The sequence below is a fragment of the Euprymna scolopes genome, chromosome 8, assembly GCF_053919585.1.
Source record: "Euprymna scolopes isolate OS-2025 chromosome 8, ASM5391958v1, whole genome shotgun sequence".
Lineage (NCBI taxonomy): Eukaryota > Metazoa > Mollusca > Cephalopoda > Sepiida > Sepiolidae > Euprymna > Euprymna scolopes.
The window spans coordinates 124,331,349-124,357,362 of record NC_136489.1 but is presented as its reverse complement, the minus strand read 5'-3'; the positions used below and the strand labels follow the sequence as shown (position 1 = coordinate 124,357,362).

Below are 26,014 nucleotides of genomic sequence, written 5' to 3'. Positions count from 1 at the left end.
TTAAGATCCATAGAGTGAATGAGGTATTTTGGTAAATGTTTCCAGTCAAGAGTAAGACTCCAAAGTCTACATTTATTACTTTTTAATCACTTTAGTCACAAAGACCCTGAACCCTTCCCCTCCCCAATTTCTTGTAGGGCCTTGTGCCTAATTTTGTTGTTTGAAAATCTTTTGTTTTTTTACTTAATTGTATTTTGAAAATTTTAAAAGCAATAAAATATATAAACAAGATCAAAGTGTAGTATCTGTTCCGACAGATGCTGAAAGCAATGATTAGCTATGACTAGCAAAGACCATATGTGGGGGTAACCCCACATATCTGAACTTGGTCAATGTAGGGATCACCCTACAGACCACAGTTACCATCCAGCTCCCATTTCCCACCTCTCGGGAGCTGGACCCCCCCTTTCCCTCCCCCTATCTCCACATTAAAAAACGGCCTTGTGCCTAATTTGCTCAGTGGGGAAGCAAATAAATACCAGACACCAGTTACTATCCAGCTCCCATTTCCCACCTCTCGGGAGCTGGATCCCCCTTTCCCCCCCTCCCTCTCTCTCCACATTAAAAAACGGCCTTGTGCCTAATTTGCTCAGTGGGGAAGCAAATAAATAAACAGATGCTGCAAGCTATGACTAGCAAAGACCATATGTGGGGGTAACCCCACATATCTGACCTTGGTCACTGGAGGGGCAACCCTTCATACCAACAGTTTCTATCCAGCTCCCATTTCCCACCTCTCGGGAGCTGGTTCCCCCTCCTCCTATCTCCACATTAAAAAACGGCCTTGTGCCTAATTTGCTCAGTGGGGAAGCAAATAAATCCAACCTTGTACTTGGCTTTCAGGACAAGATCAAAGTGTAATATCTATTCTTCAGATGCTGCACTTCAATTTCTTGTTCTCTGTCAGTGGAGGAGAAATCCTTCACGACTGAGACAATTTTTATTTTTGTTCCTTTTCTCCACGTTAAAAAAACGACCCTGATGTCTAACTCTGTCCCGTGGGGAGGCATTGTAAATAGGAACTCCACTGTCCACCAAAACGGAGAAAGCATTTCTTTTTAAAGTTGAAATATGCGACTTGTTTAGAAACAGCGCGCGATTTTAATAGTGAACGGGTTTTAATTCGACTCCGGTTGGCAAAGTCCGCTCTCCGACAACAATAAGAAAGTAATTATTTTAATTAAAGTGATTTTTCAAAGGAAGTTATTGTTTATAATTTACTGTTTAAAGAATAAAGTTTTCTTTCTTTCTTTTTTTCTTTTTTTTTTTTTTTTTTAAACCTTCCATATATATTTTATCGGACATACAATTAGTGTATTAGACAAGAAAGAAACCGAAAGGGATTCGGGTTCGAAATACCAATTTATGTGAACCCAGAAAGCCTCGCTCCCAGTAGGATTGCGTGCGCAAAACACATACATATAACAGAGCGCTGACGCGCGTATGGCAACAGCAGTAGCAGCAGCCAACTTATGTAAATACTGAGCCGCGTGAGAGGTGACGTCACAGCGAGGAAGAGGGGAAGGAAAAATATTATAAAAATAGAGAGCCGTGGACCTTTGAGGCGTTAGAGAAGAACATACGCATTACAGGAAGCTCGAGAGCGACAGGAAAAGACTCGTGTTAAATATGGCCGGACAGGAACGGAATACTACTACATGTTCGACACGCCCGAGTCTTGTTAAGCATATTGGAGTACGAGAAGGATTTTGAGCAATAGACAGGGCGTTATTCTGGGAAGTACCTGTAAATAAATGTTTGTTGTTTTCACTGAAAAAAAAGAGTGAGTCGAATTCTTTCCTTGTCTTTGTTTTCGTTGCGACTGTCATCATGCACCGTTAAAAAAAGGTGTACTACGTTGCATGCATAAGTCTAAGAAAGTCTGAAAAGAGTTTGTGTGTATGTATGTGTGAAAGTTGAGAGGATATGTCTCGCATTTTGATTTTGCACATGCATTAGGTTCACGTATCTCGTAAAAAGAAAAAAAAAGAAAAGCACAATAAGGTGTTTGGGTTTCGGCTTTTATAGTTCCCGATCTTAGAGCCTCTTAGCGTTAACAAAAACAAAAGAGAGAGGTAATGGTTGTTAATATTTCTAAATTCTAGTGTTGGGGTGATTAATCGGAATCGGAATCGGGAATCAGAAAAATCAGAACATTTGAGGGTATCGGAATCGGTATCAGAATCGAATAAACTTGTGCCTATTGTCCGATGCCAAAAACGATTCTTTTAATTTTTTTTTTAATTGATTTTGTTTAAAGCAAAACCTTTCATTGCTGATAATAACGATAACATAATAAATATTTATTGATCTTAAAAAAATACAAGTAAAACTAAAATCGATAGATCATCCCCCCACAAATGTATTTTTACGTTTAGGAAAATATCTGCACATTTAACATGTGTTTTTACGGTAACTGGAGGAAAATAGTTAAATGTTATAGTTAAATATTTAGAGATTTGTAAAGAATCGGAATCGGTAATTGTATCGGAATCAGGAAAAATATTGGAATCGTCCCATCCCTACTAAATTCTTTTATTAAATATGCGAATAAAATAAATGTCGATCGATTAGAAATCGATGTGCGAGATGCTACCTCGTTTCTTTCTTTGTTCATTCAGCTTACTCTTTCTTTGTTTCTTTCTTTCTTTCTTTCCTTTTTTTACTTCTTTGACCGTCGGGGTTTTGCATCAAGATGCTATTTAGACGAATACTAAAAAATAAATAAATAAAAATAAAATCCTTTAATTTCTACCCTTTTTTTCTTTCTCTGCTTCATTGGGATTCGATTTCTTCATCATTCTCAAAAGCAAGAAGTTTTCACAGAAACATTTGAACTCAAAATATTTTCCAGCCAATAAAGTAACAACCCCGTGTGAAATGAAACAAGTAAACAGTAACTGGATAGAATAGAAACTCAGAGTTCTTCTGGGGACACCTGTTAGACGCGCTTCGACTCTCCAACGTCAATTTCAGAAGACTGGAATACGCTACGCTGAAATCATTTTAACCTTGCTGCTCTATCTCCAGTGAACAAATGCTACCCAGAAGGTAAACGCACGCACACATACAAATATATCCACAACGGACCTTTGAAATAATCTTTTGTCTACTTCTTAATAAAACTTTGGTCTTTAAAAGTACATTTCACACATTTCTGTAAATTTGTTGATATAAATATATTTTGTTCATTAATTTTCTCGCTTTCATTCCAAAATTCCCATTGTTGGCTCTTGCTGACTGGGGATCTCTTCATAAAATTAATGTTTTTATACGTTTTTCCATTCGTCAATTTAACTACATATTTATTGTTAACGATTTTCTTGGCAAATTTCAAAGACGTTACTATCGCCAAAATACACTATCCGGAGCCAGGAGCGGCATTACAAAATATCTAAATTGTTTGTCTCATAGCTTATTAATAGGGCTATGACAACAGCATATTCTTTTCATTGTTTTGACTCTCGAGTATATATCCGACACAGTTAGACGCAGTTAATCAACCGAGAACCACATCACTCTATATAAAAACATATAAGATATCAACGGATATACACTCAAGAGTCAAAACCATAAAAAGAATATGCTGTTGTCATAGCCTTATAATGTATTATTTTTTCATAAAGTGCAGCTAATCGCCCCCCCACCCTCTTTTTATGACTCATTCACTATGCACTTACAGGGGACCATGCATGGTTCACTTGTTAAAAATTTAAATCCAGGTGGGTTTTTTTTTTTTTTTACTTATATTCTCAACTACTGCTCCCAGGACTAATACTTAGGTCTATGACAACAGCATATTCTTTTTATTGTTTTGACTCTCGAGTATATATCCGACACAGTTAATCTACCGAGAACCACATCACTCTATATAAAAGCATATAAGATATCAACGGATATATAATCGAGAGTCAAAACAATGAAAAGAACATGCTGTTGTCCTAGCCCTACTTATTAATAATCCAACATCAAGATAAATATAAGTCAAATCCCTTAAAATAAATCGAAATGACAAAGATTAATATCTTAATGGTAAATTAAAATCATCATATTTTGCGGCTGAAAGTATTAAAACATTAGCTTAAGCTAAGAAGTCAAACCATTTTTGCTCAGCGAAAAAGAAGTAACATTTTAGCCCTTGCATAAAAGTAAAGTTGATCATTATCCAATCCCAGGCAACATCGAGTCTCCCTGCTAGTATATATATATATATATATATATATATATATATATATATATATATAAAGAGAGACAGAGAGAAAAAGTAGTGATGGAACGATTCCAATATTTTACCGATTCCGATACAATTGCCGATTTTTTTTTTTTTTTTTTTTACTAAATTCCCGATTCCGATACAATTACCGATTCCGATTCTTTATAAATCTCTAAATATTTTGCTATAAAGTTGTTATTTTTTCCGCTTACCGTAAAAACATATGTTAAGTGTGCAGGTATTTTCTCAAACGTGAAAATACACTTGTGGGGGGGGGGGTAATCTGTAGATTTTAAGAGATAATTATGAGGAATCGTTTTAGCATAAATACAATTTTTCCGATACCGATTCCGATACTTCAAAAAGTTCCAATTTTTCCGATTCCCATTAATCGTCTCAACACTAATATATATATATATATATATATATATATACGATTGTATAAAATGTAGCAACATATAATTATTTTCACAATACGATTGTATAAAATGTAGCAACATATAATTTTTTTTCACAATACGATTGTATAAAATGTAGCAACATATAATTTTTTTTCACAATACGATTGTATAAAATGTAGCAACATATAATTTTTTTTCACAATACGATTGTATAAAAAATAATTTTAGCAAAATCTAATTTTAAAAACATGAAGCATTTATAGAGGTTTAAGAATATTTTTTCCACAAAGTTTGTTGTTTGTTGTTTGTTTCCACAGTAAGATTGTATAAACATATATCAAAATATAATTTTTGGTTTGTCAGTAGAGCAAATATATAATATAATTTTAATATAGAAGATTTTATTTATAAAAATTTAGAGAAATTTTTCATAATATATATATATATATATATATATATATATATATATATATATATATATATTTAAATGAGTGATACGATTTATCGACCTCTGTTCGACTGACACACGCCCTCTATCGGGTGTTCCTGAAACTAAAATACACACATTCGCCTCATGGCATTGTCATGCAGAAGTGCCGATTTTTCTTTGCTTCTAACTTTATTCCATTCTATTCCTGATGAATTGGTAAGCGCTGAAGTGTGACTAATCTATTAGTTGCACTTAATAATTAACACAAGAGAGAAAAAAAGGTCTTTGAAAATTTTCGCTACAAAAGACCATTTTAGTCACCGTCTGAATTTTCTTATTTATTCCTTTATTTATTTATTTATTTATTTTTAAAATCCGCTTTTCTTGCCAATGTTTAATTGTTCGTTTCTTGGAAACAATGTTCGCGCCAATAACACGCTAAATAAACACGAAACCAAGTGTACACGCGTAACAAAGAAATAGTGCAGCCATTTCTTTGCTATAGGTCAGCGTGTCGAATTATTCTTTAGAGTTTGGCTCCTGTGCACAATTCCTGTCCTTTTGTGTGTGTGTGTGTGTGTGTGTGTGTGTGTGCGTGTGCGTGCGTGCGTGTGTGTATTTGTTTTTTTTTTTACAACCTAATTTACCTTTGAGGTACTAATTGGACCTAAATCGAGCCCGCTTTTAATGATATAAACTTTATCTTACGCACCAGATAGAAGAGAAAGGTTCGCATTTAGTTGCTAATGATCACCTTGAAGCAATTTTACAAATGTTTTAGTTGAATACGTCACATTATCTTGCGAGCTTTTGTTAAAGGCGATTCTATTTTAAAGCGCCTACATCTAACACCCTATCGTTATGGCGTCGCCTATAATTCTCTCTGTCTCTCTCCCACTTTGCGAGTGATGTCATTAAAATATAGACCAATAAAAAAAAATCAGCAAGTTATATATATATATATAAAAACAAAGTAAGTCGTATATGTATATATATATAAATATATACATATATACATAAAAGCAACGATACCCCATTCGCTGTGACAGACTGTCTGGCTTCGTCTCCGACGGATACTCGTGCTGAACCGTTTGGCGTCCGTATAAACAATTCTTATTCGCGATGTCTATGGAAGCCTTCAACAACCATGGCCTGATCGGCAAAATAGTTGATAGGTTGCCCCCAAAACAAATGTCTGTGAGTAAAAAGCTATTACCTTTTTTTACAGTGCTTATTTACATTGATGATCTATTAAACCCATGCATTTCAAGTGAAAACATTATGTACTTACGTGTCGTGGCAAAATTTAGTACAAATTCGAAAAAAAATTCGAAAAAAATACGAAAAATGATCCAGTAGATGTGTACGAGATGTATTTCTTAACCAAAAAATCAGTCTCAATTACGTTCTGTTTAAAAATGGCGGACCTTTCCTTTAGATCAATTTAAGTCACAGGGAGATGAGCCAGTTTGTCGTACTGAATTGGTCGCACAGTTCTTCTACATTGAAACGTACGATAAAACTCGTTAATCTGATAAATTCAATTTTTATTTGTAATTATTTCTCTACTAAATCATATTTTCGTAATTTCTGGAATTTACACTAATTTCGCGGTAACACGTAAATACGTAATAATGTTTTCACCTGAAATGTGTTGGGTTAAAATATCACCGATGCTAACAAGCACCTACTTTCTTCTTTATCATTTTATTTCCACAAAAAAAAAAAAAAGCATAAATGTTGTTTGTCTTAGCACAAATTTGTCAATTCTGAACCATTTTCTGGTGCTTGTACAGAACCCCCCCCCCAATATTAAAGAAAGAAAGAAAGAAAGAAAAAAAGAGAGAGAAATCCGTATGATATGCATACTTGTGACGAAAAAAAAATCGTATTAAAAACAAAAAAAATACACAAAATGATCAAGTGGTTCTTATTTCCATCCCATCCACTCAGCGTGGCCACAGCCGAGATTGAACTCACTACACGAGTTTGTAGTGTAATACAAATCTTGTCGGTAGCTGAATATTTGATGTTTCGTCAGGGCTATCAAGGGTATTTTTTTATTGTGACGCCATCACTAGATGGGTTGCCTACCATGGCTTAAGAGAGCCCCATCTACCCCCGAGAGGAGGATAGATCGCGCCAGTTTCTCAGCCTGGTATTTTTTACCTCGGGGTACATACAGCGCCTCACCTTCCCAAATAGTCACCCATCTGGTACTGGCTAGGCTCGACGTTGCTTAAGTTCGGTAATCTGGCGAGGATCGTTGTGTCAACGTGATTGCGCCGTAGATATCTCCACTCTTATAGAAAAGTCATTTGTGTGTGTGTGTGTGTAAATTCCTTCCTCATAGGTTCCGAAACGGCTGAGCCTATCTTTTACAAATTTCACACAAAGCTAATTTATATGTCTGGAAATGTTCTTAGATATGTTTGTATAGAAATTCATCCGATAAGTATCTAAAATTGAAAAAAAAAAATACGATCTCATAAAATAATCTTTCTCTCTTATAGATAAAAAAAAATTACAGGGGGAATATTTTACGTTACACCGTTCAAGGGAAATAACAAAATTTCAGCAAATCATTTCTTCTTAAAATAAAAAAAAAGCTTTATTATCATCTGGAGATATAGGTGAGTGTTAGAGCATTCGACTACAGATCGAATGATCCCCTGTTAAAGTCCGGGTATACCTCGCCATTTAATTTTAATTTATTTTTATTAATGAGTTCAATTTACGATAAAAAGAAGAGATACCAATAAAAATCGCCGCAAATCATTTTTCCATTGCATGTTTTAAAACTAAACGTTAATCGTTTGTTTTTGTTTTTTATCATTATTTAAAAAAAAAAATTATTAGTCCACCGGGCAAATTATTCCTCATAATATATAATAATCAAAAGAGGATTGATTCTATAATAATACATACGCAATCTGTATAAATTAAAATATTATATTTAAGCGTATTGTATGACCAGGTAATGCCGGGTGGGCAGCTAGTTTTTAAATTAAAATGTATGGCTAACCGAGGGCGACTGTTTTGCGGCACCATATCGAGAACACCCCCGAGAAACAAAGGAGGTAACTCAACATAATTCAAAATTGCGAGAGTTATGTTGTAATGCCCACGAATTCCCATTAGTCGCTTCAAAATTATTTTATTTATAAAAATAAAACTAGTTGATGTATTTACGAGATTTTTTCTTTCCGTCACGGATACGTACATCGTTAGGTGTATCAAAATCTTGGGGGAATTTTTGACACCCCTAACAGAAAACTGTGAATAAAATATTAAAAAAAAAAAAACTCGTAATTTCTCTTTTTAAAGTGGATTGTTTATTTTCTGTATGGAATATACTTCCAAAATAAACTATCAAAGTTGTCTAAAAAATAATAGAAATATTATTTAAAAAAAAAAAAAAAAAAAAACTGTGTTTACAAAGTGCCGGTGCGCGTTCAACCAGCGATTTTTTTTTAACGTATGAAATCAATTGAATTTTACGAGTGAATTTTTTTTTTCAATTTTTAAACTTTAAATCAAAATGTTTCTATTGGTTCAATTTTTACGATATTTTCAGGGTCAATGTGAAATTTTATGCTCTTTCCAATAAATCGAATATAATATTTTAGATAAACGTTTTTTTTTTAATTCACCTCCCCCATTTTGAAATGTCTATTAAAATTTAAATAATTAATTTACTCACCAAAGTTTTATATGTCACAAATTAAAGATAAAAGACCAATAAATAAAATATTCTAATTTAGAACAAAAAAAAAAGGAAGTGTTTTTTGGAAATTTACCTGTAAAGTTCAAAGTGTAAAACCTTTTTTCTTCTGATTTTTTTTTAAATGAAAGCTCATGTTATTCTTATATCGTCAAGTAAATACCGGACGCTGACGGCTTTTTTTTTCTATTTCATTCAATGTTTTCTTTTTTAGATATTTAAAAAAATTCACTCGATAAAGTAGAAATAAGATATAATAATCAAAAACTCGTGTATTTCATTAAGAGAATTTTAAAAAATCGGTCGACTGAATTTTCTGTTTAATGGAAAACACTTATAAGTGAATGTGTGCTTTTTTTCATCTACGGAGGCCCCAAATACTCATTTTGGTTAACAGCACGCAATAAAAAGAGATATTAATTATGGCGTTTATAAGTCACCGTAAGATAATCGCGAAAAAAATCAGAGATTTCTCTCCCTTTATTTGAACAGTCAATAAATCTGAGTTCACGTTTTTTTTTTTTAATCTTTGTTTAAAAAAGTATTTTATTTAAAAAGGACATGGAATATAAGTATAAATATGGATAAATTCTTAACAATGAACAATGGAAGTACACATTGAATAGAATTTTTATAGGTAAGTTATTTTCTGGAATTTATATATATTTTTTATAATCGAACTAAGTAAAATTTCGTTGATTTTCTTTAAAAAAAAAACGATTAAAAAAACAAATATTGCATAATTTACTGTTAAACTTGTTATTATTATTATTTTTTTGTCTTTGCGCTTTTAATTGAAAAAAAAATAGGGTTTTAATTATATTTTTCAAGTAGTTATAAGCTTCGAAAGATAGTAAGTTGATTTCTTCAAGTTCATATACGGCATTTTTAATGGCCGATTCTGATACACCTAGTACATCGTACAGAATTTTCTTTATTTTTTTAATATAGGGAGAATTCTGGACAAGCACCCATTTTTATTTTATTTTATTTTATTAACCGTTTTTATATACGAACGGATCACTGCTTATTAAGGCTAAAATATTACACCTTGGAAAGATTGGAGATAAACGAATCAGCAAAGTTTCACTATTTAAGAGGTTGGGGTTCGACAAAAATTTGTTAGCATTGAACTTTGTTGTGGGGGAACCACCCCCAAATGGACTAATCCATCGTCCATATAAAGTTGATTCATGGCGATCCCAGGGGGGGGGGGGGCTCTAATTCCAGATCGACCCTCGCATGCTCGGTGAATTACCTAAACTTTATAACCTTTCTGTTTTTCATATAATACGTGTTTAAACTATTCTCCGTTGTTCTGTTCTTCTTTGTGGCTACTTGCGAGCCATAACAAACTTGAAATGTCCTTTTCAACAGAACAATTGAGCGGAAGTTGTTCACCAAGGTACGCAAAGGAAGCTGAACATGTTATCTGGGTAGAAGCCCCATAGTATTGTGCTTCACATGTGAAATGTTATTGAAAATAAAATTTGTTCAGCTTCAAGTTTCTGGTTATGTTAAAGAAAGCTGTTTTTTTTGTTTTTTTTTAATTTTAACTTAACATTTCGGGTTAGCAAAAAGTCTTGCCAGTGTTATGTTGAAACTCATTCCAATGTAAATAATAAGTTACCGTCCTTGAGAGTCTTCGAAATAGTTATCCCTACAAGTAATTACTGGGAAAACTCAAAGCCCAAAGAAGACTATACCGGCATGTATACCCCACACTAATTCATATGATGATTGCTGCACGTTCTCAAGTAATAACACTAAGCTGGTAACTCCACCAGACTAGATGAATTCTTGTTTTGGAACCTGATCAAATCAAGAAACAAAACAAAAAATGAAACACAAAAAAAAGATAAACTATAAACATATGGTCAATTTTCCACTGCTATACAAAAGCTTCGAGAGATAAGAAAAGTGGTGTAGTCGCTGGATTTGTCAAGGGAAATAACAAAATCTCGGCTAATCATTTCTTCTTAAAAAAAAAAAAAAGCTTTATTATCATCTGGAGATATAGGTGAGTGTTAGAGAATTCGACTACAGATCGAATGATTCCCTGTTCAAGCCCGGGTTTACCTCCCCATTTAATTTTAATTTGTTTTTATTAATGAGTTCAATTTACGATAAAAAGAAGAGATACCATTTAAAATCGCCGCAAATCATTTCTTCGGTTGCATATTTTATATGCAAATTCTGTTCTATAGAAGCCATCTTGGAGGACAGTAATATCTTTGGACATAGCCAAGAACAACGCCAACATTTAACTTAATTTAAAGCATGAAAGTTATGTTTTAGCGGAAAAATAAAATTATATATATATATGTGTGTGTGTGTGTGTGTGTGTGTGTGTGTGTGTGTGTAACATGCATGCATATAAAAATGGAAATAAATGAAACATTTAAAAGAATAGAGGGGTCACCAGATAGCAAGTGCTTACTAAAACACAAACAGTTTTGTAAATGCCAAAAATTGAGCAAAACGAAATTTTATAACCAGACATTTTTATACATAACGTAAGAATATATGAGATGTCTTCAATAAGTTTCCAGACTTTTTTGTACAAGAATTTAAAATTGTTGTAAACTCTCGAAAATTCAGTATGTTATTGCTATTCATCTTATGAGATGACTGATCAATTTTTATGATTTCAGGTTCAAATTAACAGCTACAGCAGGAATTAGAATACACTCTACTAAAGCTTGATTATCACAGCTGTTGATTTTCAAAAAGGCAATCTGTACGTGAGGACACTTTAGAAGAACGATATGCATTAAAATTCTGTTTCAAACTTGAAAAAAAAAATGCCACAAAATGTATGAAATGATTCAAACTGCTTTTGAATGAATCGAGCATCAGTTTTTGAGTGGCATAAGAGATTCAAGGAAAGCAGGGAATCTGAGATGGGTAAGGAATCAGAACATCGGAGTTGATTGGCCAAATAAAGAATTTCATGGAGAAGGACCATCCTGTATCTATTAAGACAATAAGTGCACAGTTTGATTTCGATATGTGAACTTTACACACAATTATTTGCGAGGAACTGAAGATGCGAAGCCTTGTGCAAAGTTTGTCCCAAGGGTGCTCAGAGAAGTCTGTCATTGTCACAGACTATTTGACCAGGATGGGTATCCAGACAGTTCCTCACCCTCCCCATAGTTCAGACCTTACTCCCTGTGACATTCGGTTATTCCTTAAGCTCAAAGAAAACCTTTAAGGCTATCGTTATGAGACAGTTTGAGGAGATGAAAGAGACTGTCACGAGAGTCATCGACACGCTCACACAAGAGGACTTCTATAGGGCCTTCCAAAAGTTGTTGGAACGGTACAAGTGCATTGCAGCCGGAGGAGATTACTTCGAAGGGGGTTAGAGTTTCGTGTGTGTACCATCATTAAAAGTCTCCATACAAAAAAAAAAAATGTTTGGAAACTTATTGGAGGCACCTTGTAAAAGTTACTTACAATTAGTAAGAATGCGCATTTATACAATTACTTGTTTGGATAAAGAAAGTTCAATAAATGGTCACAAGATTTAGAAATGTGAGGGTCAAAAGTGTGAATATGCTCGTATAAGTAACATACATATATGAGTATTTGGTAGCGTAGCATTGTGTATGTGCGTACGTTGATTTACCTTGTTCTTGTTAGTGTCTGTATAAATGTGTTCAAGTTTTTTTTTATTATTTTACTTTAGTTAGTTTTAAGAGATCAAGGGAGCTAACTCCCGGAGTTAAGACTTGGTTGCATTACGATTTAAATTTCTATCCGAGGGCTCTTTTAAGGACAGATTTTGTGCTCTTTACATTTCGTTACAACTCGGTCTTCCAAAGATTGCTTCTAAGTATTTCTGAAGATTCTTTATATTAAGCCAGCTGCTCCTATCATAACCAGTATAATGTTTATTTCTTTCAGAGACCATTTTTTAATCATTCTTTAGGGCCTGATATTTCGTTATCGTTTCCCGTTCAGCTCCATTAAGGCCAACGCCATTTAGCACTGTAACATCAATAATGAGCGCAGTTCTTTCAGGGTTGTTCCATATTACAATAACTGGCTCGATGGCTTTGTTTTATTTTTTATGTATCTGCCTTCCTGTCTTTGTCATAGAGCACTGTTACTTCCCCATTTGGTGTTATCGGTGATGGGTCATGTTTCCAGATGTTCTACGATCTGTCCAATTGCAGCTCTCCACAGATCTTTCAATGAAGGTATTTACATACTTTGTTGTGACCGGCAGTGTAAAGATCATCTGCCAATAGGATTTATCATCCAGACATTAGGTGGTTCGGGATCTCAATTGTTGATTGTCAAAACCTGCACTGCCCAGTTGTTTGTAGGCCAGCCATTTTTTTTAATCCACTTATGAGTAAGCCTTTTTTCAGGTTTTTTTTTTTTTAATTTATTTTACTTGATAAATTTTTAAGAGATCAAGGGAGCTAACTCCTCCCGGAGCTAACACTTGATTTCATAATGATTTGGATTTATATTCGAGGGTTCTTTTTTAGAATAGATGTTGATTCCCTTTATGGCTGCGATTTTTTTTTCATTCCAGTTGCTCTTCTCACCACCGATATAATGTGTATTTCTTTCAGAGACCATGTTGTTTTTAAACCATTTTTAGGTCTTGATATATTTTTCATGTGTGCGTGCATGCATAGATATTCAGAGTATTTTATTGTTTATTTAATTATTGGAATTCTTTTGAGATGAGTAATTTGTATCTTTTTTATTTATTTATTTATTTTTTTTTTAATATTTTTTATTTTTTTTATTTTTTATTTATTTTATTTTTTTGTTGACTGTTATCCTCATCTTTTCATAGTGATTGTTTCATGACATTTCGGCCAACTATTTCTCTGGCCTTCGTCAGGTTGTTAACCACGATGGGATAGAAACTCTGAATCTTCAACTGTATCTTTAGTAATTACTGCCTTCCATAGTTGTTGTCGTCTCACTACATTTTGGCCAACTAATCCTCTGGCTGGCTTTGGATCGGATTGTAACCGCTATCTTCAGACAATGCTCACCTGAAAAGACGTTTAATCTCTACAGTTCCAGGTGAGCATTGTCTGAAGATAGCGGTTTCAATCCTACCCAAAGCCAGCCTGAGGATTACATGGTAAGACGACAACAACTATGGAAGGCAGTAATTACAGTAAGATACAGTTGAAGATTCAGCATTCCTATTTCGTCGCGGTTAAAAACCTGACAAAGTCCAGTGGAATAGTTGGCCGAAACGTTGTGAAACAATAACTATAAAAAAAAGATGAGAATAATAGTCTGCAAATAATTAAATAAAATATTTTCTTGTTTGTTTTCCAAGATTCGTTACGGTACGACCAATGTCCAACCAGGTATGAGCTTGACCCCAACGCTGACAAACTCTCCACCCATGATCAGATATGAAGCAGAACCTGGATCCTATTACACTATCATCATGAATGGTGAGTTAAATAATTTACATCACTTCAACTACGTAAATGTTTCAAATAAAATTCTTACAATTCTTGCCTCATCGAGGAATTTGAACCAATCAAATATCTGGCCCTCTAGTTTAAATATTGCAAGAAAAAGTGATAATTTCCTGACCAGCTTTCCTGCAGTTTCTATTTTTTATACTTATTGATTTCATTGATCGAAAATATCTTTTAGTTATTTTAAAATCATGAGAAATAGAACGATATTTAAAAAAAAATAATTCAATTTGGCATGTTTTGCAGAACGCCTTGTTTTTGTTACATACTAGCAAGTTTCCCACCTGACTACAACTTGGATGTCTTCAAGTCCAACATAAACAAATTCCTGATCAACTGCCCCCCTTAAGTAAGACACTTTATCAAATCTCCATTACTAACGATTACTACGATATTATCCCATTGATTACTGTACACGCAATAACCCTTATCCCCGAGTGGCTTCCGGGCCATGTGAAAAAAAAAAAAGAAAAAAAAGCTGGTCACCCAGCGTTGCCCGATCATAAAATATGCTTAAATACGATATTTTAATGCATGCAGGTTTTGTATTTATTATTATAAAATCAATTCTCTATCGATTATTAAATATTATATTGTACTCAATTATATGGTAGTGATTTCAAATGTAAAAAAAGATAACATTGTTGCCATCAGCTAGAATCGAAACCAAAACATATACCGCTCTAACCTTAGTCGTTATCGTTTGAGCTATTGTCAGATGAATAAGAAATAGTTAAAAACGAACTGACTTTAACGTATAACTGTATATATTTGCACAATGTTTAGTCGATGTATCCATCCCGAGTTCCTATTTTTTTCAATTTTGACCACTTAGCAGCTATTTTTACCAGCTAAAGAAAAACAGAAAAACACTGTAAAAAAACGCAATCATTTGACCCATCTCATACCGTTCTGTGACCATGTCTCTCAGAGGAAATGCACTTCGAAAAAATTGGAGCCAGACAGGCACACACACACATAGAGAGTTTTTATAAATTAGATTTATTTCAGAATAGATGCAAATCTGTATCGAGGCAATAATTTGTAGGCAGCTGAAAAACATTTAGATTTTTAAATTAAAACGAAAATTAAGGTCTTTGTAAATAATTGCATTGGGATGATTTATATCTATTTTTAATTAAATTTCGCAAGAAACTGGGTTGTTCAGCAAAACATGTCAATTTTAATTTATTTTCTAATATTGTCTTCATTCACCTTTTCTGGGGCAGATTTTCTTGCACATTTACGCTGCTTGTAGTCCAATTTACAATAAACAGATTGTTTATTACATTTTCATTAGGATTTTGACAAACAACTGTTGTTCATATGTGTGTGTGTGTGTGTGTGTGTGTGTGTGTGTGTGTGTGTGTGTGTGTGTGTGTGCGTGCGTGCGTGCGTGCGTGCGTTTGTGTTTCAATCTCGGGTGTATTTACTTAAATCATTACAAGTTGTTTCAATTGACGGGATAAATTATCCAGTCTATATCATCAGACGATTTAAGCTAAAAATAATTTAGCTATATACATTTAAATTTCGTTTTAATTTCGGTTCGCTGAAATTATTTCAAGTAAAGAGCATTAAAAACTATTTCAAAACAAAAAAAAAAACATGAATTGAACTTTTATTGACAATGGTAACATTTATTTCTTGCATATTTATTTTTTCGGGTAGTCGTTTGTTAGCTTTTCTGCTAAACACTGTTACTAAATAATATCGACGAAATATCGAAAAACAAAGAAACAAATACAGTTTTTCAAAATAATGAAGCTTTACTTACTTTAGTAAAATAATCCGAAACAGCAAAATGGGATATTAAAAAAAGTAAACACGTAATTACTTTAGTTTTTTAAAGCAAAGAATCGATAAAAATATGAATAAGAAGAAAATGGCGCCATTTTCAAGCAGAACAGCTTCGTTTCAGTTTTACAGTATTGAACGGTGTAGTATTGCGCCGTTGGATACAGGGTTGTACTATTGTAATGTAAATAACACGCAGAAAGGGTTGTAATCAACTGAATTCCTTCTAGTATACTGACAAAAAAAGCTTAAACAGATATATAAATAAAAATAAAAAGGTTATGCAAATGTTTTTAAAAAGACACGTAATCACGTGAGCAGGATTTTTCCCTTCTTTTGAAACGAGAACAAGTAACGTTCTTATTTTTTATTATTTATCTATTTTCGAAAGAGTGCCACGTGCAAGTGGAGAAGGAAAAAACAGAGTTATGCAAAATTTGTGTCGAGGATTGTCTAAAGTTCCGACTTTTTTTTTTTTTTTGCTTTCACTTTAATAAGAACGTGAATTTATGAGGTGAATTTATTCGATACAATATGATTCAACTCAAAAAAATAAATAAAAGCTAACGTGAATTAAGATTAAAGTTAAATTAAGATTAAAATGGACCCTCACCACTTTTAAAAAACCTTGTTAAACTTTGTGACATATTTACATTCTATGGAGGTCAGACGTGAACGAACACCCAATAATTTTATTATACCATATTTCTTCAAACTGAAACATAACTATCAAAGTATACTTGCGCAAATAGATATGAAAAGTCTTTGTTAAAGTGTGTGCCATATTTCCATGGAGTATAGGCACGAACGCAGACCCCACAATTTTATTATACCATCCCTATTTAAGTTGCAACATACTTATCAAAGTATTCTTATGTACATCTAAATCAAAAACCCTTGTAAACGTTTTTTTTTTTTTTCATTTTTTTATTTCCATACTTTGGGGGCCACGCGCGAACCCAGACCCCACAATTTTTATGAACCAACGTTCTGCCAGATCAAACATACCCATTCCTGATCCTCGATACATCTTCTATCATTATATGTAATCAGTTTTTTAAAATAGTCAACCATATAGGAGCCTATTTGTGACAACACAGCCACCCACACCCACACACAGACGTTCAGCTTTATATTATATATATATATATATATATATATATATATATACAGAGAGAGAGAGAGAGAGAGAGAGAGAGAGAGAGAGAGAGAGAGAGAGAGAGAGAGACTTGTTTGTAATATACGAAATTTTACTAGGTTTGTATAATTCAATAAATATATATATATATATATATATATATATATATATATATATATATATATATATAATATTATTTGATTATATACGTGTGCATTATATACTGTTCTGTATTTTGTTATTATTTTTTTACTGCCGTATCCCGTGGTTCTACTATCTCTATATATATATATTAGTGATGGGGCGATTACAATATTTTTACAGATTCCGATACAATTACTGATTCCGTACTAAATTCATCATTCTTTGCTTTTATTGCATATTTATTTCAGAATAGATGCAAATCTATATCGAGGCAATAGTTTGTAGACAGTTAAAAAACATTTAGATTTTTAATTAAAACGAAAACGAAGAAGATTCTTGCAAATAATTGCATCGGGATGGTTTATATCTATTTTTAGTTAAATTAAAAAAGCAAAAAAAAACAAAACAATGACTGATCACTGGACAATAAAAAAGGGGCGTCAAATAAAAAAAAAACGTAAATACTAAATTTAATATAAAATAAATATACGTTGCTTTTTTTTTATTACAAAGTGAAGGGTTTTATTTTATCCAATTTTATCAGTGCAGGTGCGCTCGAATAGAATGATTTCATGCGCACATGGGCCGCCATTAGTTGTGCATTTTTTAAAAAATAAAACAGACGTATTCACTTTGTAATTTTTACCCGCGATACAGGCGCTATCGACGTTGCCCCCGCCCCACAACGTTATGAAGTAAAAAAAAAATATATATATATAACAAAAAAAGAGGAAATAAGTTTATCAGCAGAACAATGGAGAAGAAGTTGTTCACCAAGGCACACAAAAGGGAACTAAAGTAAGATTGTCAATCAAGAGGTGATAGTGATTTTGGATAATAATTTTGAGCAAATCAATAAAAGAGGCCAATATGTTTAGAGTTATTTTGCGGACAGTTTTAAGAGTGGCAGTGAGTTTTACGAAAGTTTACAATAGTTAGGGACGGTTTATAGGCAGTTTTGTGGTTTGTGACAGTTAAGGGCAGTGTTCAGTTGAGGATAGTTGGGAGTTAGACATAATGGAAGGCAGGTCATGGCTTGGGTCAGTTCGGAAAAAACACCATGTAGATGTGGACGTTAGAGGTTAGGAGGTTGTTTTCCCCAATGGTGTCACACGCGCATCCAAAGTCCAACTGATATCTACAGGGGGGAAAACGATGAATTTGTCGTCCTAAAGAAAACAACACTACAGCTTTATTTTAAAACTTTTATTGAAAAAATTCAATTTAGGTAACTTGATTATGTAGTAGAGCTGACATCTATTCAATGTAGCCATCTTCAGCCTCAATCACATCTCGATACGATTCCAAAACAAGCGTTGGCGGGAGCTCAGCGAATATTTGGTGGATGGCGGTGATCAGGCTGGCTTTTGTGCTGTGGGATGTCATGTTCTCGACATATGATCAAACGAAATAGTCCAGCAGGTTCAGGTCGGGGGAGGAGGAGAGCCAGTAAGAGAAGGGTACAAAGTCACAGCATTCATTCTGAAGCCAAGCCTGGGTCTCTTTGGACTTGTGGGCTGGTGCTGAGTCCTGGTACCACATCGAGGGTCTGCCATCAGCGACCTGATTGCACCACACTCTTTAGCACATCTAGGTACATTTTGGTGTTAACTTCCAAACCAACTTCAAAAATGTGAGGTGGCATGATGTGGACCTTACTTGAAACCACACCAAAGACCATAACCGTGGGTCTTCTGATGCGTTGAGTTGAAATGTCTGGATTTGCATTTTGAGGGTGCTGGCAATGATCCTGTTGTCATAACTTGGATCGGTAGAGAGCATGAGTTGTACAGTGGCACATCTCCAATCTCACTTGTTGAGCATGGTGTCACTTTCAGACATGATAGAAGGCTCCTATCGCTCTTGAGATTTGTACACAACTGGCCAACCAGTAGATGGTGTGCAAGACAAAAAGAAAACTGGTCTTCATCAAATGGAAATGGAATCATGTTGTCTTTTCTATGGCGACAATTTTCTCGTTCTACCCTGTACAAAATGTGTCGGAGTTTGTGTTTTTTTCTTTTTATATATATATATGTGTGTGTGTGTGTGTGTGTGTGTGTGTGTGTGTGTGTGTGTGTGTGTGTGTGTGTGTGCGTGTTTTTATGGTTTGTTTTATTTTTATATACTTGTGAGCCACTGTGCACGTCTCGCTAGCCGCCAATGTGAGAGACGACAACACGGTCAGAAGAGAAGATGAAAGAAAAAATCTACAGCACTTAATGTTGGAGTCGGCAATCGTTTTTTATCACACAGGTGAATGCATAAATACATTCTATATATTTTTTTTTCAGATCCCGATTCTCCCAGTCGCTCAGATCCGAGATACAGTGAATTTCATCACTGGCTCGTCGTCAACATCCCCGGAAATGACATCAGCAAGGGAGACACAATGTCAGAATATATCGGACCCATGCCAAACAAAGGTTCAGGTAAATAAAGCTTCTTTGTTTGACGATTGACTGCTTCTACACAATTAAAAGATAAAAATTAAAGTGACTTATTGTTATTATTTTTTTTTTAAATAGTCTAACTTTTAGCATAGGTACTCTTGTGTCTTGTATTATTCGAATTATTCAAACAGCTGCTCATCGTCGTGGATGTTATCCTCACAACGATCTTCTTCAGGTGTATTCTATTGTAATCTTTCTATTGAACTCGGGAATCTATACACAATTTTGAACCGTAGCCTTTATTAAATACATGGAGATAGCTTGATCTCGTTCCGTCAGCCATGAAGTAATTCGCAATTGTATTTTTAGCATCGTCAGCACTGAAGATTTAATTTCCAACCTCCAGAAGACTGTCACTTAGTACTGATTATTACTTAGCATTTTTGTTACATCATAGGTTCTTGCAAACTATTTTAGTATGAGTTTTATGTAATAGGCTATTTCGTGCATTACAACATAAAAAAGCATGAAATAGAAACTCTATTTAACACAAGACAAACTATGAACATTTAAGGTTTTGAATAACTTTTATCAACAATAAAAGACTAGATTAAATGTGCATGTTCAAAAAAGTTCATTTTCAAAATGATACAAAGTAATATGTTGTCATAAACGGAAGATAAAAGAGAGAATGTGCATAAAGAGTACTTATTCCTGGTTTCTTTTTGTTGGTCGAGTAGCGGTCACAGAGAGGACTGTTTTCAGCTTTTATGGTGAAAGCTGTGTAACTTCTCGCTTGACTGCATCTGTGTCCTGTTTTCTTGTTATCTTGGTTCCTTCTCTTTTCGTTTACAAAAATCCTTTGGTCAAGATCAAAGTGTAGCATCTCTTCTTCAGATGCTGCACTGCCATTTCTTGTTCTCTTTCGGTGGAGGAGAAATCCTTCACGACTGAGACAATTTTTATTTTTGTACCTTTTCTCCACGTTAAAAAACGACCCTGGTGTCTAACTCTGTCCCGTGGGGAGGCATAGTAAATAGGTACAAAAATCCTTGGTTTATATTTTTTTCTTGCCGGCTCCCACAGACACGTTGGCTGTTAAATCTTATTTTTAGCGTGACCCACTTCCATTGGCTTATTAATTTTTATTATTTTCCTCTTTTTGACCGGATGGGTGCGCGGAGCCTATGCGTAGCGACGCACCTTGTCTGTGGCAGCCGACGAGTAAACATTCGGTTGGGAATTTTATTACTTTCTTTGTGAATCTTCACAATGTGCGGGATTTAAAATGTTCGGTTTAGATTTACACTTTCAGCTGTTTTTACGACTCTGATGTGTTTATCATCAGATGTCTATTACGGGTCGCAACTGTGATTCACAAATAAATATTTTACAAGCGTTTTTTTTTCTACTAGTCAAAGAATTTTTTCTGAGAATAGTTTCAAAATAATAAGGAAGTCATATTTCCTTTACATTGCTTGTGCATTATCTATAATGCGTTTAACCAGTTATGGCCTGAATTATGATGTTGATGATTAAAAATATATTGATTTTTAATTTTAGTTAGTTTAAAGGGTAACGGAACTATAACGGAACTTTCTCCACTGAAAGGTAGAGGTTAACAAGGATTTTGCAACAATGGTTTGTTGCGACCTGTGACTAGGTAAAAATTGTAGAACCTTGTTGGTCTGGTAATAAGGGTAACGATTCAATTTCCTTCAACTCCAATCCCAAACTGAACATCACCACTCAAATTCAGTTCACTCCATCATTTTTATGACCCAGTTAGCCAATCAAATAAGTTAAACGTAACAACTACCAATATAAAAAAGAGTCATCACCCACACAAAGGATTTCTGCTGCCACTCTTCCTGAGAGTCGCAGGTAAGTGCTTCAAGTATTCTCAATACCTTCAAACTGGAAAAAATTATGAAGTTCAATATTTAAACTACCACTCAGGATTTTTGCATTTCATAAACTGACCTTGACTATTATCCATAGTGCTTGAAAAAAAAGTGTGTCTATGACAATAAACGAAATCCTCCACTCTCTGAGATAGATAGCAGTATGAATGTAAGCAATGAACAGTTACAATCTGGAGGTATCTGGCATCTAACCAGGTATTGAAGTAATACGTACAAGACGTGTTTGAATCAATTCCCACTTTATTTACGCCGATATATTTCCTTTATTGACGACTGGACGAATTAGTTCAACCAGTTCATAAAGGGTTAATGAACAGTTTTAAGATTATACAAAATAAGTCTGTTTATTTTATATACCCCCCCCCCATGTATTCTCTCTGGTGTGTTTACCCTAGCAATCCGTGTTTATTTAGATTATGAGTAGAGACTTTTAACGTGGACTCTTTTATTAGTAATTACTAGGACTGTAACAAGAGAATATTCTTTTCATTGTTTTGACTCTCGAGTATATATCCGACACAGTTAGACACAGTTAATCAATCGAGAACCACATCACTCTGTATAAAAACATATAAGATATTAACTGATATATACTCGAGAGTCAAAATAATGAAAAAATATTCTCTTGTCATAGCTCTAGTTATTACATATGTAATTTTACCCCCTTTCTATGTTTTATACTGTGTTTATGTCTATTTTGCATTTGTTTTGGACAAACCTTATTTCTATATATTTTGGTTCTTTGGGATAACTCGTTTGAGTTCAGTGGACGTTTCAAGGGAATGTATATGTAATTTTAGACCAATTCTAACTATGTAATTTTTTGAGCAACTGTAAATTAAGATAGTTTCTGAGAAAAAAAAAAGCGATTGCATCCAACAAAATATGTTTTAATTAAAAAAAAAGTAACACAATCAAAGCATTAACAATTAATATCTGCATCTTATCGATAAAACGAATCTTTGGATTTTTTTTTTTAAAAGTTCCATTTTCACCTCAAACAAGACACAGTGTCACTTTGAAGTAAGGGGCTACTATCGAGGACATAAGTTGCAGGGATACTATGTAGGGAGTTGAGCAGCAAGATGTCTGTTCGAATTACGCTTGAACTTCTGCACGTCAGTACAGATGAGAAAGCAGGAACCTGGAAGGGAGTTCCAAAGTCTATCAGTTTTGGGTAAGAAACTATTCTTACATCTAGGGATCTCTACTGTGTAGGGGTGGGATTTTGTTGCTTCTCAGGTTTGTTGGAGGTATTTACGTCGAGGGGGGGGGTACAAAGACTTGTAGTTCGTCAGAGCATCCACCATTAAAATACTTATAAAACAGGCGATGGGACAGAGGCTGAAGCTTAGATGACAGTTCAGGACCTATTAGATTGGCGACTCTCTTTTGAACCCTGTCCAGGTGCGAGAGACTAGTAGCAGATGCACCAGCCCAAATGTGATAACAATACTACATGGGCGAATGATGGCCTTGAGATACAGGATACTTTCAGGTGTAAGTAACTTTCTAGCACAGCCCTGGCAACGTTCTCAATGTATCTGTTCCAACTCATGTTCCCTGTGAACGTTAAGCCGAGGAGTTTGAAAGAAGTGCTTTCAGGTAATGTATCTTTAGCCATAGATATTGGTGGTTGAGAAGGTTTCTTGTAATTATTGAAGGAAACAAGTTTAGTCTTGGCAGAATTGAATGTGACCATCCATTTTTGTCCTCATTCCACTACAGATTCAAGGTCTTCCTTTAGTGTTTCTGCCATTTCCTTAGATATGTGTTCAATTGTTTTCCCCTCGTGCCTTTTATAGATTTACAAAAAAAAAAAAAAATCGACTTACTATTAAACATTCTCATGAAAACATCAATTTTCTTTCTTTGATTTACATGGTAAATAATCTCCATAATCCAACATTTTTGAATTTCAATTTTAGAGAGTTCGCATTCAGATACCTCACAGAGTTATTTTTCCTTTAAAAAACATAAAAATAACAAACAAACAATATCACATATCCTAATTTTATAAGATCATCATTTTATTACTGTAGCACACCCTTTTTGTTGCTCATACCTCTGCCGAGTATGTTTTGCTGTGACTCTAGAGCAGATGGCCTTACGGGCACGACATCTTGCCAAAGGCAACTCAGGGTTTTGTTCATTTTTTTTTTTATTTATTTATTTTTTTTTTTTTTTAGTAAAAACAGCTTTAATATGGGTATTATTTTCGATTTTTTTTAGGGAAATCGCTCCGGGTAAGGCATGAAGCCACTTGATGTAAGGAGCTAAAAGAAAAAAAAACTACTGAAAGATAAAAAAAAAAAAACTATCAAACGTATGAGTTAGATTCCAAATCAGAAAACAGCAATTCTTCCTCCTTTGTCAAAAAAAAAAAAAATTGTTCATGGAATGTGAGGGCTAAAGAAAAAAATAAGGAAAGCGAAAGTTACAAGGCCACCAAAAGTTAACCCATTTCTACTCTCTTTAAACTCTAACATTTACTGTAACAAAGGTGTTTGTGGAGTTGAATGTAATAATCAAAGAAGCAAGCCCACATGTGTGTGCTTTGTGTGGCTGTATGACTTACCTTCAGGTGGGATCTGAGAGAGAGAGATATATTAAAGATGGCCGCTGTGGCTTTATAAGGTGTGGTCTTGTGAAATCGCACAAGATCACACTGCCTGCCGCACACATATGCAAATGAAATGCAGTCAGTTTTTTGTTGGGAGGGGGGGGGCTTTTTTTAAATAAAAAGCCTGTTGGCAGAGGTGATAGGAACAGATGCATGCTAGAAGTTGAGAGAAAAAAATCTATTAACTTTTTTTCCCTCCTATTTAACTGCAGTTTTTTTTTTTTTATCTTTTCAGGCCATCACCGTTACGTATTAATGATGTACAAACAACCTAATGGCAGAATGGAATTCCATGGCATGCATCGACTGAACAGTCACTGTGCTGAGGGCCGCCTCAACCACCGAATGAGAGATTTTGCCAGAAAGTACAACCTTGGTGAACCAGTCAGTGGGAATTTCTTCCAAGCTGAGTGGGATGAAAGCGTACCCAAAATACAAGAACATTTTAGAATGTAGACTGCATCCTTTAAAAATATTTATTATACAGAAAAGAAAATGCAGGGAAAAGAATTTTTCTTTTTTTAACGCTAACAGTTATTTGATTACAGAGTTCTGTTTTTTTTTTTTTTTTTTTTTTTAAATTTAAGGGAGATAACTGTACTGTGAAGAGAGAAATTTTTAATCGATTCTGAGGCACAATTCTTTATTGGGTCAACAGACCTTAGTGAAAAAGAAGTCCTGCTTCTTACCAAACGGGTTCTTAAACTGGACATTAAAAAACATAAAAGCAATTGATAATCCATCTATTTGGATTAAGTGTTTATAAAAAAATAAATTGTTGTAAAGAAAATGGTTAGTCCATGTTTTTTATGCTAAAATAAAAAAGCCATTTGCAATTTTTGAGTAATCTTTTTGCATGTTTTTAATTAGTGTCTCTGATTAATGTCCTTTCCTATTGATATGTTTCAAATTATTCTGTGAATATTTCGTCTCTTAACTTCTTTGTCTTATTCCTTTTTTGGTAGCTGTTATAATGGAAGGCATTTTATATATATATATATATATATATATATATATATATATATATATACAAAGGAGTCACCACTTATCAAGGCCCGAAGGCCACTCGAGGATAAGGATTAATGAGCGTACAGTGATCAAGAGGAACATGTCTGTCATCGTTAGTAGTGGAAATCTGGTAAATTAGATTACCTTAGAGGATGGTTCATCAAGAACTTGTTTACATTGGACTTGAAGACAACCATATTGTAGCAGGAAAACGGAACAGAGTTCCATAGACGTGCAGTTCTAAGAAAGAAGCTTTGTTCATGGAATCTACATTTAGGTTTAGGCACAGATAAAGAGTGGGGGAAATTATTGATAGCGGTTTCAGCTAGACGAGTGGTTTTCCTGAAAGTCAGGCCAGAGGACACCATAGATTGGAGCTCAAGCAAGCACTTGCCATGAAAATAACGATAAAGCATAGACAGGTTTGCGACGTCTCTTCTGTGGGAAAGAGGTTGCAGGGAAGAGAAAAGGCCTTTCCCCATGAGGCTATAAAGTCTATTTTGAACTCTGTCAAGGCAGGATAAGGTCTTTCTAGCAGCTCCTGTCCAGATGTGGCAACAGTACTCCTTCCTTGGATGTACTTGGCTCTTGTACAGGTAGAGAATTGCATCAGCAGTGAGATATCTACTGGAACAAAGAACAACAAGCTATTTTTTGCTTCTGAGGTTTAGTTTTTTTCTTCCAGCAGATAACAACAACGCACATCTGGATAGTCTGTAATTTCCCACCTCACCCCTGTAAGGA

The 26,014-nt window shown here is 34.3% G+C and overlaps 2 protein-coding genes across 3 annotated transcripts in view; one reads left to right on the top strand and one right to left on the bottom strand.

Annotated features, from left to right (window-relative positions):
• LOC145283752 (ubiquitin thioesterase zranb1-B-like) overlaps positions 1-26,014 on the bottom strand; it is a 578,310-nt gene that overhangs the window by 529,805 nt on the left and 22,491 nt on the right. The gene's annotated exons all lie outside the window — the stretch shown is intronic.
• On the top strand, positions 1,343-25,103 carry LOC145283748 (protein D2-like). Of its 2 annotated transcripts, none has more exons than XM_080132811.1 (4): positions 1,343-1,783; positions 14,092-14,212; positions 19,616-19,753; positions 24,498-25,103. In XM_080132811.1, exons 2-4 carry the CDS (start codon positions 14,125-14,127, stop codon positions 24,716-24,718), a joined length of 447 nt encoding a protein of 148 aa, XP_079988937.1. In that variant the 5' UTR covers positions 1,343-1,783; positions 14,092-14,124; the 3' UTR covers positions 24,719-25,103. The 2 variants fall into 2 exon arrangements, with proteins under 2 accessions (XP_079988937.1, XP_079988936.1); XM_080132810.1 differs by lacking the exon at positions 1,343-1,783 and adding an exon at positions 5,709-6,241.